The sequence below is a fragment of the Ranitomeya variabilis genome, chromosome 2, assembly GCF_051348905.1.
Source record: "Ranitomeya variabilis isolate aRanVar5 chromosome 2, aRanVar5.hap1, whole genome shotgun sequence".
NCBI classification, from domain to species: domain Eukaryota; kingdom Metazoa; phylum Chordata; class Amphibia; order Anura; family Dendrobatidae; genus Ranitomeya; species Ranitomeya variabilis.
Window position 1 is genome coordinate 443,370,771 of NC_135233.1, and position 17,208 is coordinate 443,387,978.

At 45.8% G+C, this 17,208-nt stretch overlaps 2 protein-coding genes across 4 annotated transcripts in view; one reads left to right on the forward strand and one right to left on the reverse strand.

The window, feature by feature from the left end:
- Positions 1-16,583, reverse strand: part of SAAL1 (serum amyloid A like 1) — a 92,559-nt gene extending 75,976 nt beyond the window's left edge. For 2 of the 3 annotated variants that reach the window (XR_013221493.1, XM_077287135.1), the window contains exon 1: positions 16,469-16,583. Coding sequence is in view for 1 of the 3 variants with exons in the window: in XM_077287135.1 (XP_077143250.1) it covers positions 16,469-16,472 (4 nt within the window). In the remaining 2 variants the exon portion in view is untranslated. Of the gene's footprint in view, positions 1-16,461 lie in introns of all 3 variants that reach the window. The other variant, XM_077287138.1, reaches the window with a different exon arrangement.
- Positions 4,234-8,070, forward strand: LOC143809562 (serum amyloid A-5 protein-like). Its single transcript, XM_077292612.1, has 4 exons — positions 4,234-4,457; positions 5,894-6,058; positions 7,011-7,149; positions 7,804-8,070. The coding sequence occupies exons 2-4, from the start codon at positions 5,920-5,922 to the stop codon at positions 7,940-7,942; spliced, it is 417 nt and encodes a 138-aa protein (XP_077148727.1). The 5' UTR covers positions 4,234-4,457; positions 5,894-5,919; the 3' UTR covers positions 7,943-8,070.
- Positions 16,584-17,208: the final 625 nt, after the last annotated feature.

Here is a 17,208-nt window from a genome sequence, read left to right on the forward strand (position 1 = left end):
CAGGAAACCTAAACTGAGGAGGAGAGGCGGACCACCCCGGTTATTCTCTTCTGTAGGTTTCCTGTTCCTTGGGGCGGATCCCTCTCTCTCCAGTGGGTGCTGTCATGGCGAAGGGTAAAATCTTTTTTTCTACAATGGCGCTAACGCATAGTACCATTGCATTGGCAATAGAATTCTATGCACAGTGAAGGCGTCCGTTCGTTGTGCGTTAGACCCAACGTATCCGAAAACGCGGTAGACCGCGTTCGAGGGTGCGTCACAAAGTAACGCATCATCGCTAACGCATGCCGATTTTGACATGCGTTATGATAATGGGTGGCATTAATGGATCCGTTACATAGAGTTAGTGCCGCTTAGTAACGGATCTTGAGTCAATACGTTTTCCCAGCTTTTCGAGGCAAAATTAGGTGTCTTGGCTTATACTAGGGTCGACTTATACACGAGTATATACGGTAAATGAATCGATCGGTGAAGAGCATAATGAGAAAAAAAAATCTAAACGCCAGAATTACATTTTTTGGATGCCATAACATTGCAATAAAATGTAATAACAAGGAATCAAAACATTGTAATAAACCAAAACGGCATCAATAAAAATGTTAGCTATGGGTGCAAAAAAAAAAAAAAAGAAGCCCTCACCCAGTCCCAGATCCCAAAAAATGGGGACGCTACGGTTCTCAGAAAGCGGCGACATGAGCAAATAGTCTTTTTCTTACAAATTATGGAATTGTTTTTCACCACAAATAAAAGAGAACTTATACATGTTTGGTATCTGACTACTCTTACTGACCTGAGCAATTATGCAATTATATCAAGTCAGTTTTAGCAAGTGAATATGTATATCTACTATATTAATTGTCTAAGGGTCACTTCCGTCCTTCTGTCTGTCGGCAACTTCCGTCACGGTTATTCATTCGCTGATTGGTCTCGCCAGCTGCCTGTCATGGCTGCCACGACCAATCAGGGACGGCCACAGTCCTGTTAGTCCCTCCCTACTCCCCTGCAGTCAGTGCCCGCTCCATACTCCCCGCAGTCACCGCTCACACAGGGTTAATGCCAGCGGTAACTGACCGCGTTATGCCGCGGGTAACTCACTCCGTTACCGCCGCTATTAACCCTGTGTGACCAAGTTTTTACTATTGATGCTGCCTATGCAGCGTCAATAGTAAAAACATCTAATGTTAAAAATAATAAAAAAAATTTAAATCATTATATACTCACCTTCTGCCGCCTTTCCCGCTCCTCGCGATGTTCCGGTGCCAAGGATGGTATGCCAGAAGGACCTTCCATGACGTCACGGTCATGTGACCGCGGCGTCATCACAGGCCCTGCGCGAGAAGGACCTGCCATTACGTCAAGGTCATGTGACCGCGACGTCATCGCTGGCCTTGCGCCAGAAGGATCTGCCGTGACGTCACAGTCATGTGACCGCGATGTCATCACACTCTGGGACCGGAAGCTGCCACCTGCACCGAACACAGGCGACAGAACTACAAGGGGCCTTTCGGAAGGTGAGTATATGTTTATTTTTTAACCTGTGACATACGTGGCTGGGCAATATACTACGTAGCTGGGCAATATACTACATGGCTCTGTGCTGTATACTACGTCGCTGTGCAATATACTACGTGGCTCTGTGCTGTATACTACGTAACTGGGCAATATACTACGTGGCTGGATAATATACTACGTGGCTCTGTGCTGTATACTACGTCGCTGTGCAATATACTACGTCACTGGCCAATATACTACGTGGCTCTGTGCTGTATACTACGTTGCTGTGCAATATACTACGTGGCTCTGTGCTGTATACTACGTCGCTGGGCAATATACTACGTAACTGGGCAATATAATACGTAACTGGGCAATATACTACGTAACTGGGCAATATACTACGTGGACATGCATATTCTAGAATGTTAGAATCGGGCCACCATCTAGTGTGTATGTATATATATATATATATATATATATATATATATATATATATATATATATATATATATATACATACATACATATATATATATATATATATATATATATATATATATATATATATATATATATATATATATATATATATATATATATATACATACATATATATACACACACACAGTACATACCAAAGGTTTGGAAACACCTTCTCATTTAAAGATTTTTCTGTATTTTCATGACTATGAAAATTGTACATTCACACTGAAGGCATCAAAACTATGAATTAACACATGTGGAATTATATACTTAACAAAAAAGTGTGAAACAACTGAAAATATGTCTTATATTCAGGGTTCTTCAAAGTAGCCACCTTTTGCTTTGATGACTGCTTTGCACACTCTTGGCATTCTCTTGATGAGCTTCAAGAGGTAGTCACCGGGAATGGTCTTCCAACAATCTTGAAGGAGTTTCCAGAGATGCTTAGCACTTGTTGGCCCTTTTGCCTTCACTCTGCGGTCCAGCTCACCCCAAACCATCTCGATTGGGTTCAGGTCTGGTGACTGTGGAGGCCAGGTCATCTGGCGTAGCACCCCATCACTCTCCTTCTTGGTCAAATAGCCCTTACATAGCCTGGAGGTGTGTTTGGGGTCATTGTCCTGTTGAAAAATAAATGATGGTCCAACTAAACGCAAACCGGATGGAATAGCATGCCGCTGCAAGATGCTGTGGTAGCCATGCTGGTTCAGTAGGCCTTCAATTTTGAATAAATCCCCAACAGTGTCACCAGCAAAGCACCCCCACACCATCACACCTCCTCCTCCATGCTTCACGGTGGGAACCAGACATGTAGAGTCCATCCGTTCACCTTTTCTGCATCGCACAAAGACACGGTGGTTGGAACCAAAGATCTCAAATTTGGATTCATCAGACCAAAGCACAGATTTCCACTGGTCTAATGTCCATTCCTTGTGTTCTTTAGCCCAAAAAGTCTCTTCTGCTTGTTGCCTGTCCTTAGCAGTGGTTTCCTAGCAGCTATTTTACCATGAAGGCCTGCTGCACAAAGTCTCCTCTTAACAGTTGTTGTAGAGATCAGAACTCTGTGTGGCATTGACCTGGTCTCTAATCTGAGCTGCTGTTAACCTGCGATTTCTGAGGCTGCTGACTCGGATAATCTAATCCTCAGAAGCAGAGGTGACTCTTGGTCTTCCTTTCCTGGGGTGGTCCTCATGTGAGCCAGTTTCTTTGTAGCGCTTGATGGTTTTTGCAACTGCACTTGGGGACACTTTCAAAGTTTTCCCAATTTTTCAGACTGACTGAGCTTCATTTGTTAAAGTATTGATGGCCACTCGTTTTTCTTTACTTAGAATTTGTATTATGGCAAGAAAAAAGCAGCTAACAGTCTATTCATCAGCTGTGTATCCACCAGACTTCTGCACAACATAACTGATGGTCCCAACCCCATTTATAAGGCAAGAAATCCCACTTAATAAACCTGACAGTGCACACCTGTGAAGTGAAAACCATTCCCGGTGACTACCTCTTGAAGCTCATCAAGACAATGCCAAGAGTGTGCAAAGCAGTCATCAAAGCAAAAGGTGGCTACTTTAAAAACCTAGAATATAAGACATAATTTCAGTTGTTTCACACTTTTTTGTTAAGTATATAATTCCACATGTGTTAATTCATAGTTTTGATGCCTTCAGTGTGAATTTACAATTTTCATAGTCATGAAAATACAGAAAAATCTTTAAATGAGAAGGTGTGTCCAATCTTGTGGTCTGTACTGTATAAATATTATATATATTATATATACACACACACACAGAAACACACACACACGCACACAAAGCACATTTGTGGAAATGCATTTTTTTTTTTTTTTCAATTTCATCGCACTTGGCTTGGAATTTTTTTTTTACAGTTTTCCAGTACATTATATGGTAATGAAATGGGCCTGCTGGGCCCCCCCTAAAGTAAGAGACCATCCCAACTCTGGGGTCTGAACAGGGGACCCTCCTGTATAAAATGAAAATTCCCAAATTGTACATTTGACCATGATCTTTGTAAATCAGACATTACATCTTACAACAGCCATTTCCCTTCTCTCACCCCCTCTACATAAACACTGAAGTGCACTAATCCTAATTTATTTCTTGCAACACTTCAGACTGCAGAAAATGACATCTTTTTCTCCTCCTTTGCAAAGTCCATGTGGAAATTCCAAGAGTCCCCCTCCACCCTGCCTGACACTGGACGGGGCACTGCGAGCCTCGTGCACCAGGCAGGGCTCCAGATTCTCGTAAACCTGGAACACGCCTAAAAAAAAAAAAAAGGAAATTCTGAGATTGAGAAATGTCCAGACCAGAGAGTCCTCTCCACGGTCACCAAATTAGTGATTGCTCCAACGACACTGATTGGTGCAACGACTAGAGACCAACTGGGATAAATAGCAGCACTGCCCACCATCTCCACTGCAGACCCCAGAGCGACGCGCAGACCGAGGACCCCACATACAGGTGAGAGGATACTACAGCTCTTACTGCTCACACTGAGGAGATTCTGCAGAATTTGGGAGCCCACATGACTTTTTTTTAGTAGGCCACTAATAAGCAATGACCACAGAGTCCTTTCAGTGACGGATTTATGAATCTGAACTAAAATGTGCAGTGAAATTAATTTAATCCAAAATAATCTAAAACATCTGGATTTTTTTCTGCATTATATTATTCAGCTTCCACCTTGGAGGCATTTTAAATTACGACCATCTGATAATGCAGATCATCTGATATTTGGGCTCCACTGAGACAGAAGTAAATATATTTTAAGTTGAAAAATTGAGAACGGTAATTTTTTTCATGGATTTAAAGGGGTTTTTCACTAATAATCAGGAGGCTGCAGGCGATCAGTGGCTACTAATCGGCTGCAGTGGTCAAGTCACCACATCATCAGATGTTGATGCCGGGAGACCGGTGGGGGGCACGTAGAGTGACACCTGTCTAGGAGGGAGAAGAGTCTGCTTTGCTTTCTTACACCACGCTGGCCAAATAAAAAGGACTGTCAACAGGTTTTGCTCTGTAATTTGAGAGCAGCAGCATATGGTAGCAGAGAGCCCAATTCCAGTGATGTGTATCTTGTTAGGCTGAATGCTGAAGTTTCAATACAATCAATGTTCTATCAGCAGGAGATTATCACTGCAGGACTAGGTGTCTTGTGCCAAGCAGTCCGGCTAATCTGTGTAACCCTTCCCACACCTCTGATTGGCAGTTTGACCAACAATGAGAAGTGTACTCGGGACACTGCGGGTGGAGTTATACAGAGCTCAACATGAGCTCTACTACATCTACATAAGATACAAAGGGATGCTATCAAAACTGCACCAAACATCCCAGTAAGTAACATCCCAGGAATCAGGCTCTCTGCCCCTTCATCATGCTGCTCTCATTTTACATCACAAAAACATGCTTAAGATTCACTTATATATTAACTTTTTTTTAGAAGGGAAAACCCATTTAATAGGTTATTTACCCCAACTTTCATCTTGCTACACCTAAATCCAGGGTCTGGATATTTTTATATTTTATTTAGGAGTACCACTTCAGGGAGTACCCTCATTTTATTAGTTCCTTAATTTATAGAAGGCCGCTTTGATGATCCACTTTAAAGTGATAATATCTATTTTTATTTTACATTTATGAAACTGCATAAATATTGACTCCCTAATAATCCTCACTGGTGTCGGTGGGAGAGTGGGATTTAGATGCAAGGCAGTAATTCCCATCTGTGGCTCTCCGGCAGTTGCAATACTACAACTCCCAGGATGCCCCGGGCTAGGAATGGTAGTACTGCCACTGCTGGACAGCCACAGATGGGAATATCAGCCATATGTAGAGTGGGTGTGTGATGACTGTCACGCTGCTGCAGTCCCATAAAAAGCTTGTTTTATCCCCTGCAGAGAAGAGCGCCCCCTGCTGATTCCCAATGAGGCTGTCAGTGCTCGTCCTGCTGCTGCTGTCCGTGGCGGTGGCCCAGGCACAGCTGCAATGGTTGAAGAACAAAGGCAGACAAATCAAGACCAATGTTAGAGACGCTGCCAGGTTTACGAAGCAGGCCGCGCAAGGTAGGTACCGAAAGACCAGACATGATGAAGCTACGGACTTCTATGGGTCTGTGGTTCGGCTGCTATAAGTTACTTACAGATTTCTTTCTCCATTATGCACTGTTTGAAAATAAGTCACATACACACATGGGTCTCTTCACTAAAATATAGAGTTTGATGGGAAATTAGGCATTCAGTCTCCACTAGGGGGAGCTATAACTTGTCAAATCTGTGCACATGTTTAATAAGTATGTGATGATTGCACATTATTATTGCTCCAGTGTCTGGTAAATGACAACCCCTTTAAATTAACCCATAGTAGCCTTATAGTTCTTCTACAAGTTCTTTAAAGCAAGTCAAGGAAAATATGTTCTAGTTGTCTTGCAATTACCAGATCTCTCCACTGGGGGTGCAATAACAATGTATATTGGGGACTTGTTATATAAGGCTTCTTTCACATTTCCATCGGTACTCGGCTGTCGCTAAGCGTCGGAGCAACGTACCGACGGACATTGTGAAAATTCTGTGCAAGGTGAGCAGCGGACGCAGTGTTTCAACGTGTCCGCTGCCCACTGTAAAGTCCCAGGAGGAGGGGCGCGGAGTTCCGGCCGGGCATGCACGGTAGGAATTGCAGGACCCGACGTACGAAAAAACGTTCCCTTGAACGTTTTTTTTCGATACGACGGTCCGCCAAATACTGACGTATCCAGTGCACGACGTATGGAACGTGTGCCCATACGTCGGGATGCGTTGGTAATACAAGTCTATGGAGGAAAAACGCATCCTGCGGGCAACTTTGCAGGATGCGTTTTTTGCACAGAACGACGCATTGCGATGTCTTGCAAAAGAAGGAAATGTGAAAGTAGCCTAAGGAACTAATTCTCTGCTTCATTTCTATACAGCGGCTCTAACTGTTCGGATAAATATTTTCCCTCCAAATGTAATATAAAGCGGGGGCACTTATGTGTTGCAGGATCATGGGACATGGCTCGAGCCTATAAAGATATGAGAGATGCCAACTACAAGGGTGCTGACAAGTATTTCCATGCCCGGGGGAATTACGATGCTGCTAAGCGAGGAAAGGGAGGAGTCTGGGCATCTAGGGTTATAAGGTAAGTGGCCCTATAGACCTGGGCTGGCGCAAGAACCATCAGAACTATCACTAAGCTATAAATGTAGGACATGCGAGGGGGTTTGGTTGGGTGTTGTCTTTTGTTGCATGTTTAAAAATTCAATAATGTCTGATTTAATAAATGTAGGAGATCATCCATTGTGGTGAAGTTTATATCTACATATCACACACAATGGTAATTACTTAAATTGATCATTTACATATCCTAGACATATACGGTCTGAAATGTCCCAAGTGAATGGAGCGGAGGTCGATCACATGCACTGCTGCTACTTTCATCCTAATAGCAGTGCCTAAGCCCAGCAGAGCAGCTCTCGGCTATCTCCAGCAGTCCCATCAAGAATGAATGTAGTGGCAGTGCATATAAATCAACCTCCGCGTCATTCACATGGGGCATTTCAGAGCCCTGGTTCTCGGGATCGGTGGGGTCCCAGAAGTTGGACCTTCAGCGTTTGGGAAGTTAGGGGATAACTTTCAAACTTAAATACCCCTTTAAGGAAAAGTAAAGAGGAACTGCAGAGAGGTGGGGGAGCGACACTTGAGAGTTAACAGGAAATGAGTAGAACGTTAAAGGCAGCTCTGGATGTGATGGCCATTATATACTAAGCCTTTGTCCATTTCTATCTTATCGCAGTAATGCCAGAGAACGTGTCCAGACCATCGGTGGCAGAGGACTTGCCGACAGCGCGGCAGATCAGAGGGCAAACAACTGGGGGCGCAGCGGCCGTGACCCCAATCGCTTCAGGCCTAAAGGACTCCCCAAGAAATACTAGACTCATACCTTGAAATAAAATTGCACTGCTGCGGCTATAAGGAGGTTATAGGGGGCTTGTTAGATGCGATTCGGGGAACATACACAATATTCATGGAGACTTCAGCAATAAAATTATTTTGCTACATTTATAGATCCTTGTAATTCCTAAGATATATACACAACTGTGATACGATGCATCACTGCTGCCAAGCACAAGACGAGACAGTAACAAACCCTCTACTGTAAAGTACAATAAGCAGGCGAATGACATGACTATAAATACTCAGTCAACAATATTTAAGCAGCAGTGGGGAAAAAAAAAAAAGGATTAATAACATAAAAAAAAAAAAGACAAGAGTCAAAGTATCTAAATTACAAAGGCTCCTCTCAGTGCATGGTGTGAACACAGACACGACACCACTGCAGGGCACATAGCAGGATCACTGCTGCCGATGGCCCGATGCTTCATTATAGCTGCAGAGCTCCGCGGAGGTCGCTGCACACAGATATGTGGCAATCGTCAGTGCGTCACTGAGCAGATCGGATGTCCATGTGTCAGTGTTTGAGGACAGTGAAGACATTTGTAATTGTGGACAAGACTAACATCACAATTACAACACTATTTGGACCTCAGGTTTCTATTAATTGGACTAGAACATACAGTAAGTATAAATCTATGCGGCCCGCAAGCTCATGAACCTTCAACACTGCTCCGACCAGCTCTCCATAAGGGGAAAGCTGAGAGCCGGACTGAGCAGTAAAGTGTGCGCCAGAGGTCAAAATCTAATATGGCAGCCACCCCCACTAATAAGTACTACATCAACACAGCCAGTGCTTAGCAAAGGGGACGCAGCCGGCACAGGGAGCTGATGCCACCTGAATCTGAGCAAATGCAGCGAGCGGTAAATAGAGAGGCCGACGACTGCACAAGGAGTACGGTAGGTATCATTGTCAGAGTGAACAGTGCACGCCGTCAATGCAGCCAGCCAGCACAATAAATGAACACAAAGAACGCAGTCAGCCAGCAACAATAAGTGAACACAAAGAACGCAGTCAGCCAGCAACAATAAGTGAACACAAAGAACGCAGTCAGCCAGCAACAATAAGTGAACACAAAGAACGCAGTCAGCCAGCAACAATAAGTGAACACAAAGAACGCAGTCAGCCAGCAACAATAAGTGAACACAAAGAACGCAGTCAGCCAGCAACAATAAGTGAACACAAAGAACGCAGTCAGCCAGCAACAATAAGTGAACACAAAGAACGCAGTCAGCCAGCAACAATAAGTGAACACAAAGAACGCAGTCAGCCAGCAACAATAAGTGAACACAAAGAACGCAGTCAGCCAGCAACAATAAGTGAACACAAAGAACGCAGTCAGCCAGCAACAATAAGTGAACACAAAGAGCGCAGTCAGCCAGCAACAATAAGTGAACACAAAGAGCGCAGTCAGCCAGCAACAATAAGTGAACACAAAGAGCGCAGTCAGCCAGCAACAATAAGTGAACACAAAGGACGCAGTCGGACAGCACAATAAGTGAACACAAAGGACGCAGTCAGACAGCAACAATAAGTGAACACAAATGACGCAGTCAGACAGCACAATAAGTGAGCACAAAGAACGCAGTCAGACAGCAACAATAAGTGAACACAAAGGACGCAGTCAGCCAGCAACAATAAGTGAACACAAAGAACGCAGTCAGCCAGCAACAATAAGTGAACACAAAGAACGCAGTCAGACAGCAACAATAAGTGAACACAAAGAACGCAGTCAGACAGCAACAATAAGTGAACACAAAGGACGCAGTCAGACAGCACAATAAGTGAACACAAAGGATGCAGTCAGACAGCACTATTGTGTGGCTCCATTTTTAAATCACAGCAGTTGCAGCCAGTACTTCGCACAGCTCTTATCCCTACTACTAACCGACAGCAGTCTTACAGCCCCTGGCCAGATTGCAGTCTGTGCTCGATCCATGTTGCACAGACGTCTGCATGAGTCCTTATCATTACAAGTGGCCCTTTGAAGTCAGCTATAATTCTGATGTGGCCCTGGGTGAAAATGAGCGACACCCCTGGACTAGAAAAAGCCTTAGCACCTCAAAAAGCAAAAACGTGAGACCAGTCTCCTCCACATAGAAAAAGACGCTTCATTCACTGCCGTCCTGTGCACCGCATCAACCTTATTTCCCACCCCTCTGTGCCCACGCGTCACTGGTCGTGTAAGAATAACTGACGATTATCTGTCAGCCCCAATACGTGAAAGAGGCGACTATAATCAGCACATCAATAACACCGCCCCTCTATGGGAGATTAGCATCATTTTCGGCCTTCTGTACTGGAGAAAGGCCACATCTCGCCCCATCCTCCAGGCAGCACCGCATCCTTCCACCCGTCCGAGAGGTCGTATCCGAGAACAGCTCCTCCCCAGTGGGGCCATTTTTTAAGCACGGTCTCATACTGCGGCATTAATACTGGAGTAAGGGGAATCTGGCTCATCAGGAGACGCCGGAGCACAACCCTCCGCCGGCCCATCAGCTCTGCACGATATACCGCTGCCTGGTGACAGTCGCCCCTGCCGGACATATACATGCTCTCATGCAGGAGGGTGAGATTTGGGTTCTTCTTTTCCACTGCTCTGCTGCTGTAAAACACAAATGACATCCACAACACAGAGGGGAGAAGAAGCCTCCGCCACAGCTTCTTCGACATCTATGGAAAATTCCTTTAATTAACCCCTTCCCGACCTTTGACGCATACGCTGCGTCATGAAAGTCTGTGCCTTCCCGACCTATGACGCAGCGTATGCGTCATGGAGGGATCGCGTCCCTGCAGATCGGGTGAAGGGGTTAACTCCCATTTTACCCGATCTGCAGAGACAGGGGGAGTGGTGCTTCAGCCCAGGGGGGGTGGCTTCACCCCCCCGTGGCTACAATCGCTCTGATTGGCTGTTGAAAGTGAAACTGCCAATCAGAGCGATTTGTAATATTTCACCTAAAAAACTGGTGAAATATTACAATCCAGCCATGGCCGATGCTGCAATATCATCGGCCATGGCTGGAAAACCTGAAGTCACCCCCCCCCACACCCACCGATCGCCCCCCCAGCCCTCCGTTAGTCCTCCGGTCCCCTCCGTCCGCCTGCCGGCTCCCCCGTCCTCCTGTCCGCTCCCTCCTTGCTCAGGATCCCCCCCCCTGTGCTCCGATCACCCCCCCTGTGCTCCGATCCACCCCCCCACCACCCCTTCATACTTACCGATCCTCCCGGTGTCCGGCCGTCTCCTCGCTGGGCGCCGCCATCTTGGAAAATGGCGGGCGCATGCTCAGTGCGCCCGCCGAATCTGCCAGTCGGCAGATTCCTTACAAGTACATTTTGATCGCTGTGGTAGGTTCTATCACAGCGATCAAAATAAAAAAAATAATAAATAACCCCCCCCCCCCCCTTTATCACCCCCATAGGGACAATAATAAAATAAAGATTTTTTTTTTTTTTTTTTCAACTAGGGTTAGGGTTAGAACTAGGGTTAGAACTAGGGGTAGGGTTAGGGGTAGGGTTACGGGTAGGGTTAGGGGTAGGGTTATGGCATGTGCACACAGAGCGGATCGGCCGCGGATCCGCAGCGGATCGGCAGCGGATCCGCAGCGGATCGGCAGCGGATCGCCCGTGGATCGGCAGCGGATCGCCCGCGGATCGGCAGCGGATCCGCAGCAGATCGGCAGCGGATCCGCAGCAGATCGGCCGCGGATCCGCAGCGGATTGGCAGCGGATCCGCAGCGGATGGGCCGCGGATCCGCAGCGGATCGGTAGCGGATCGGCCGCGGATCCGCAGCGGATTGGCAGCGGATCCGCAGCGGATTGGCCGCGGATCCGCAGCGGATTGGCCGCGGATCCGCAGCGGATTGGCCGCGGATCCGCAGCGGATTGGCCGCGGATCCGCAGCGGATTGGCCGCGGATCCGCAGCGGATTGGCCGCTGCGAATTCGAAGCAGTTTTCCATCAGGTTTACAGTACCATGTACACCTAAGGAAAACCAAATCCGCTGTGCCCATGGTGCGGAAAATTCCGTGCAGAAACGCTGCGTTGTATTTTCCGCAGCATGTCAATTCTTTGTGCGGATTCCGCAGCGTTTTACACCTGTTCCTCAATAGGAATCCGCAGGTGAAATCCGCACAAAAAAACACTGGAAATCTGCTGTAAATCCGCAGGTAAAACGCAGTGCCTTTTACCTGCAGATTTTTCAAAAATCGTGCGGAAAAATCTCACACGAATCCGCAACGTGGGCACATAGCCTTAGGGCTAGGGTAGGAATTAGAGTTAGGGTTGGAATTAAGGCTAGGGTTTGAAATAGGGTTAAGATTAGGCTTGTGGTTAGGGTTACGGATAGGGTTAGGGGTGTGTTGGGGTTACAGTTGTGGTTAGGGTTGGGATTAGGGTTACGGTTGGGATTAGGGTTAGGATTAGGGTTGGAATTAGGGTTACGGGTGTGTTGCGGTTAGGGTTGTGGTTAGGGGTGTGTTGGGGTTAGGGTTGTGATTAGGGTTATGGCTACAGTTGGGATTAGGATTAGGGGTGTGTTGGGGTTAGTGTTGAAGTTAGAATTGAGGGGTTTCCACTGTTTAGGCACATCAGGGGTCTCCAAACGCAACATGGCGCCACCATTGATTCCAGCCAATCTTGCGCTCAAAAAGTCAAATGGTGCTCCCGCCCTTCCAAGCCCCGACGTGCGCCCAAACAGTGGTTTACCCCCACATTTGGGGTACCAGCGTACTCAGGACAAACTGGGCAACAACTGTTGGGGTCCAATTTCTCCTGTTACCCTTGCAAAAATAAAAAAATTACTTGCTAAAACATAATTTTTGAGGAAAGAACAATTATTTTTTATTTTCACGGCTCTGCGTTATAAACTTCTGTGAAGCACTTGGGGGTTGAAAGTGCTCACCACACATCTAGATAAGTTCCTTCGGGGGTCTAGTTTCCAAAATGGGGTCACTTGTGGGGTGTTTCTACTGTTTAGGCACATCAGGGGCTCTGCAAATGCAATGGGACGCCCGCAGACCATTCCATCAAAGTCTGCATTTCAAATGTCACTACTTCCCTTCCGAGCCCTGACGTGCGCCCAAACAGTGGTTTACCCCCACATATGGGGTATGAGCGTACTCACAACAAACTGGGCAACAAATATTGGGGTCCAAATTCTCCTGTTACCCTTGTGAAAATAAAAAATTGCTTGCTAAAACATCTTTTTTGAGGAAAGAAAAATGATTTTTTATTTTCACGGCTCTGCGTTGTAAACCTCTGTGAAGCACTTGGGGGTTCAAAGTGCTCACCACACATCTAGATAAGTTCCCTTGGGGGTCTAGTTTCCAAAATGGAGTCACTTGTGGGGAGTTCCTACTGTTTAGGCACATCAGGGGCTCTGCAAACGCAACCTGATGCCCGCAGAGCATTCCATCAAAGTCTGCATTTCAAAACGTCACTACTTCCCTTCCGAACCCCGACGTGTGCCAAAACAGTGGTTTACCCCCACATATGGGGTATCAGCGTACTCAGGAGAAACTGGACAACAACTTTTGGGGTCCAATTTCTCCTGTTACTCTTGCAAAAATAAAAAAATTCTGGGCTAAAAAAATATTTTTGAGGAAAGGAAACACATTTTTTATTTTCACGGCTCTGCGTTATAAACTTCTGTGAAGCACTTGGGGGTTCAAAGTGCTCACCACACATCTAGATTAGTTCCTTGGGAGGTCTAGTTTCCAAAATGGGGTCACTTGTGCGGGAGCTCCAATGTTTAGGCACACAGGGGCTCTCCAAACGCGACATGGTGTCCGCTAATGATTGGAGCTAATTTTCCATTCAAAAAGCCAAATGGCGCGCCTTCCCTTCCGAGCCCTGCCGTGCGCCCAAACAGTGGTTTACCCCCACATATGGGGTATCATCGTACTCAGGACAAACTGGACAACAACATTTGGGATCCAATTTCTCCTATTACCCTTGGGAAAATAAAAAATTCTGGGCTAAAAATCATTTTTGAGGAAAGAAAAATTATTTTTTTATTTTCACGGCTCTGCGTTATAAACTTCTGTGAAGCACCTGGGGGTTATAAGTGCTCACTATGCATCTAGATAAGTTCCTTGGGGGGTCTAGTTTCCAAAATGGGGTCACTTGTAGGGGAGCTCCAATGTTTAGGCACACAGGGGCTCTCCAAACGCGACATGGTGTCCGCTAACGATTGGAGCTAATTTTCCATTCAAAAAGTCAAATGGCACGCCTCCCCTTCCGAGCCTTGCCGTGCACCCAAACAGTGGTTTACCCCCACATATGAGGTATCGGCATACTCAGGAGAAATTGCCCAACAAATTTTAGGATCCATTTTATCCTGTTGCCCATGTGAAAATGAAAGAATTGAGGCTAAAAGAAATTTTGTGTGAAAAAAAAGTACTTTTTCATTTTTGCGGATCAATTTGTGAAGCACCTGGGGGTTTAAAGTGCTCACTATGCCTCTAGATGAGTTCCTTGGGGGGTCTAGTTTCCAAAATGGGGTCACTTGTGGAGGAGCTCCAATGTTTAGGCACACAGGGGCTTTCCAAACGCGACATGGTGTCCGCTAACGATGGAGATAATTTTTCATTCAAAAAGTCAAATGGCGCTCCTTCCCTTCCGAGCCTTACCATGTGCCCAAACAGTGGTTTACCCCCACATGTGAGGTATTGGTGTACTCAGGAGAAATTGCCCAACAAAATTTAGGATCCATTTTATCCTGTTGCCCATGTGAAAATGAAAAAATTGAGGCAAAAATAATTTTTTTGTGAAAAAAAAGTACTTTTTCATTTTTACGGATCAATTTGTGAAGCACCTGGGGGTTTAAAGTGCTCACTATGCTTCTAGATAAGTTCCTTGGGGGGTCTAGTTTCCAAAATGGGGTCACTTGTGGAGGAGCTCCAATGTTTAGGCACACAGGGGCTTTCCAAACGCGACATGGTGTCCGCTAACGATGGAGATAATTTTTCATTCAAAAAGTCAAATGGCGCTCCTTCCCTTCCGAGCCTTACCATGTGCCCAAACAGTGGTTTACCCCCACATGTGAGGTATTGGTGTACTCAGGAGAAATTGCCCAACAAAATTTAGGATCCATTTTATCCTGTTGCCCATGTGAAAATGAAAAAATTGAGGCAAAAATAATTTTTTTGTGAAAAAAAAGTACTTTTTCATTTTTACGGATCAATTTGTGAAGCACCTGGGGGTTTAAAGTGCTCACTATGCTTCTAGATAAGTTCCTTGGGGGGTCTAGTTTCCAAAATGGGGTCACTTGTAGGGGAGCTCCAATGTTTAGGCACACGGGGGCTCTCCAAACGTGACATGGTGTCCGCTAAAGATTGGAGCCAATTTTTCATTCAAAAAGTCAAATGGCGCTCCTTCCCTTCCGAGCCCTGCCGTGCGCCCAAACAGTGGTTTACCCCCACATATGAGGTATCAGCGTACTCAGGACAAATTGGACAACAACGTCCGTGGTCCAGTTTCTCCTTTTACCGCTGGGAAAATAAAAAAATTGTTGCTAAAAGATCATTTTTGTGACTAAAAAGTTAAATGTTCATTTTTTACTTCCATGTTGCTTCTGTTGCTGTGAAACACCTGAAGGGTTAATAAACTTCTTGAATGTGGTTTTGAGCACCTTGAGGGGTGCAGTTTTTAGAATGGTGTCACTTTTGGGTATTTTCAGCCATATAGAACCCTCAAAATGACTTCAAATGTGAGGTGGTCCCTAAAAAAAATGGTTTTGTAAATTTTGTTGTAAAAATGAGAAATCACTGGTCAAATTTTAACCCTTATAACTTCATAGCAAAAAAAAAAATTGTTTCCAAAATTGTGCTGATGTAAAGTAGACATGTGGGAAACGTTATTTATTAACTATTTTGTGTCACATAACTCTCTGGTTTAACAGAATAAAAATTCAAAATGTGAAAATTGCGAAATTTTCAAATTTTTTGCCAAATTTCCGTTTTTTTCACAAATAAACTCAGAAATTATCGACCTAAATTTACCACTAACATGAAGCCCAATATGTCACGAAAAAACAATCTCAGAATCGCTAGGATCCGTTGAAGCGTTCCGGAGTTATTACCTCATAAAGGGACACTGGTCAGAATTGCAAAAAACGGCAAGGTCATTAAGGCCAAAATAGGCTGGGTCATGAAGGGGTTAAAGGGGAAGTTCTATCACGTCAAATACTGGTATCCAGAGAGATCTGCGAGCTCAGGACGTCACTGACCCCAAAACTGTGGGGGCAGAAAAGACAGAAAGCCCCTCAAGAGCGAGGAGCGTCCGCACCTGACACAAACAGCAGCCTACAGCGTCAATATCCGGGAACTTTCCATTCAGAACAGCGCGGAGGGGGGGGGGGTCATAGCATTCATTAAACGGCGCCTCAGGGAAGGACATGCGGGCGGCGCGCACCGGGGCTCCATCATGCGGCCGCCGCCGCCGGCACTTTCAATTTCCCTCCTCTCTGACAACCACCCGCTGCTCGGAGCAGCCACTCACCACTCACCCATCCTGCTCCCCGTCTCCGACGTCACGAGAAGCCCCGCCCAGTCCCGTGAGGTAACACTTGAAAGCCTCCGCAGATCACGTGACCCACCACAGCCGCATCTACAGAAGCCTGCGAGGGATAAAACACCTCACAAACAGCACGTTTGACTTTCGTTGTCTTCAGTCTGGGCCCCTCGTTTTGGAAAGTGATGTGAACCCTGCAAAATCTCTACACAAAGATAAAACAGATAGAAGGCCGGGATAATACATGGCAATTATTTATTTTTTTAATACAAGCTCTTGTCATCTATTTAAAACACAACAGGCCACATTGATCTAAATCGCCTGAAATAAAACTGCTTTTTGCAAGCAGCAACCAACCAAAGATGCATATGCATATCTGGGAAAATGAAAGCTGAGCTCTGATTGGTTGCGGTGGTAAATTGAAAGCTAAGTTTTAATAGGTTACGCCTCTGCTGTGCTGGTTGTCACGGTGCTGGATGAGGGGAAGTTTATGTGTTGCCGGGTCAGGAGGGGTTTACAGGGTGGATGTAGCAGAGCCGTGTGTGTACGAGGTGTACCGAGCGGAGCAGAGCCGAGCCGCGTGTGTACGAAACGGAGCCCTGTGTGCGAAGTGTACGGAGTTGAGCCATGTGTGTACGGAGCGGAGCAGAGCCGTGTGTACGTGGTTTACTGAGGAGCTGTGTGTGTACGAGGCATACAAAGCGGAACCGTGTATGAGGTGTGCAGAGACGTGCG

Coding starts and splice junctions, on each gene's coding strand:
- LOC143809562 (XM_077292612.1), top strand. CDS start 5,920: ATGAGGCTGTCAGTGCTCGTCCTGCTGCTGCTGTCCGTGGCGGTGGCC. Junction 6,059..7,010: donor TACGAAGCAGGCCGCGCAAG/GTAGGTACCGAA, acceptor TATGTGTTGCAG/GATCATGGGACATGGCTCGA. Junction 7,150..7,803: donor TGGGCATCTAGGGTTATAAG/GTAAGTGGCCCT, acceptor ATCTTATCGCAG/TAATGCCAGAGAACGTGTCC.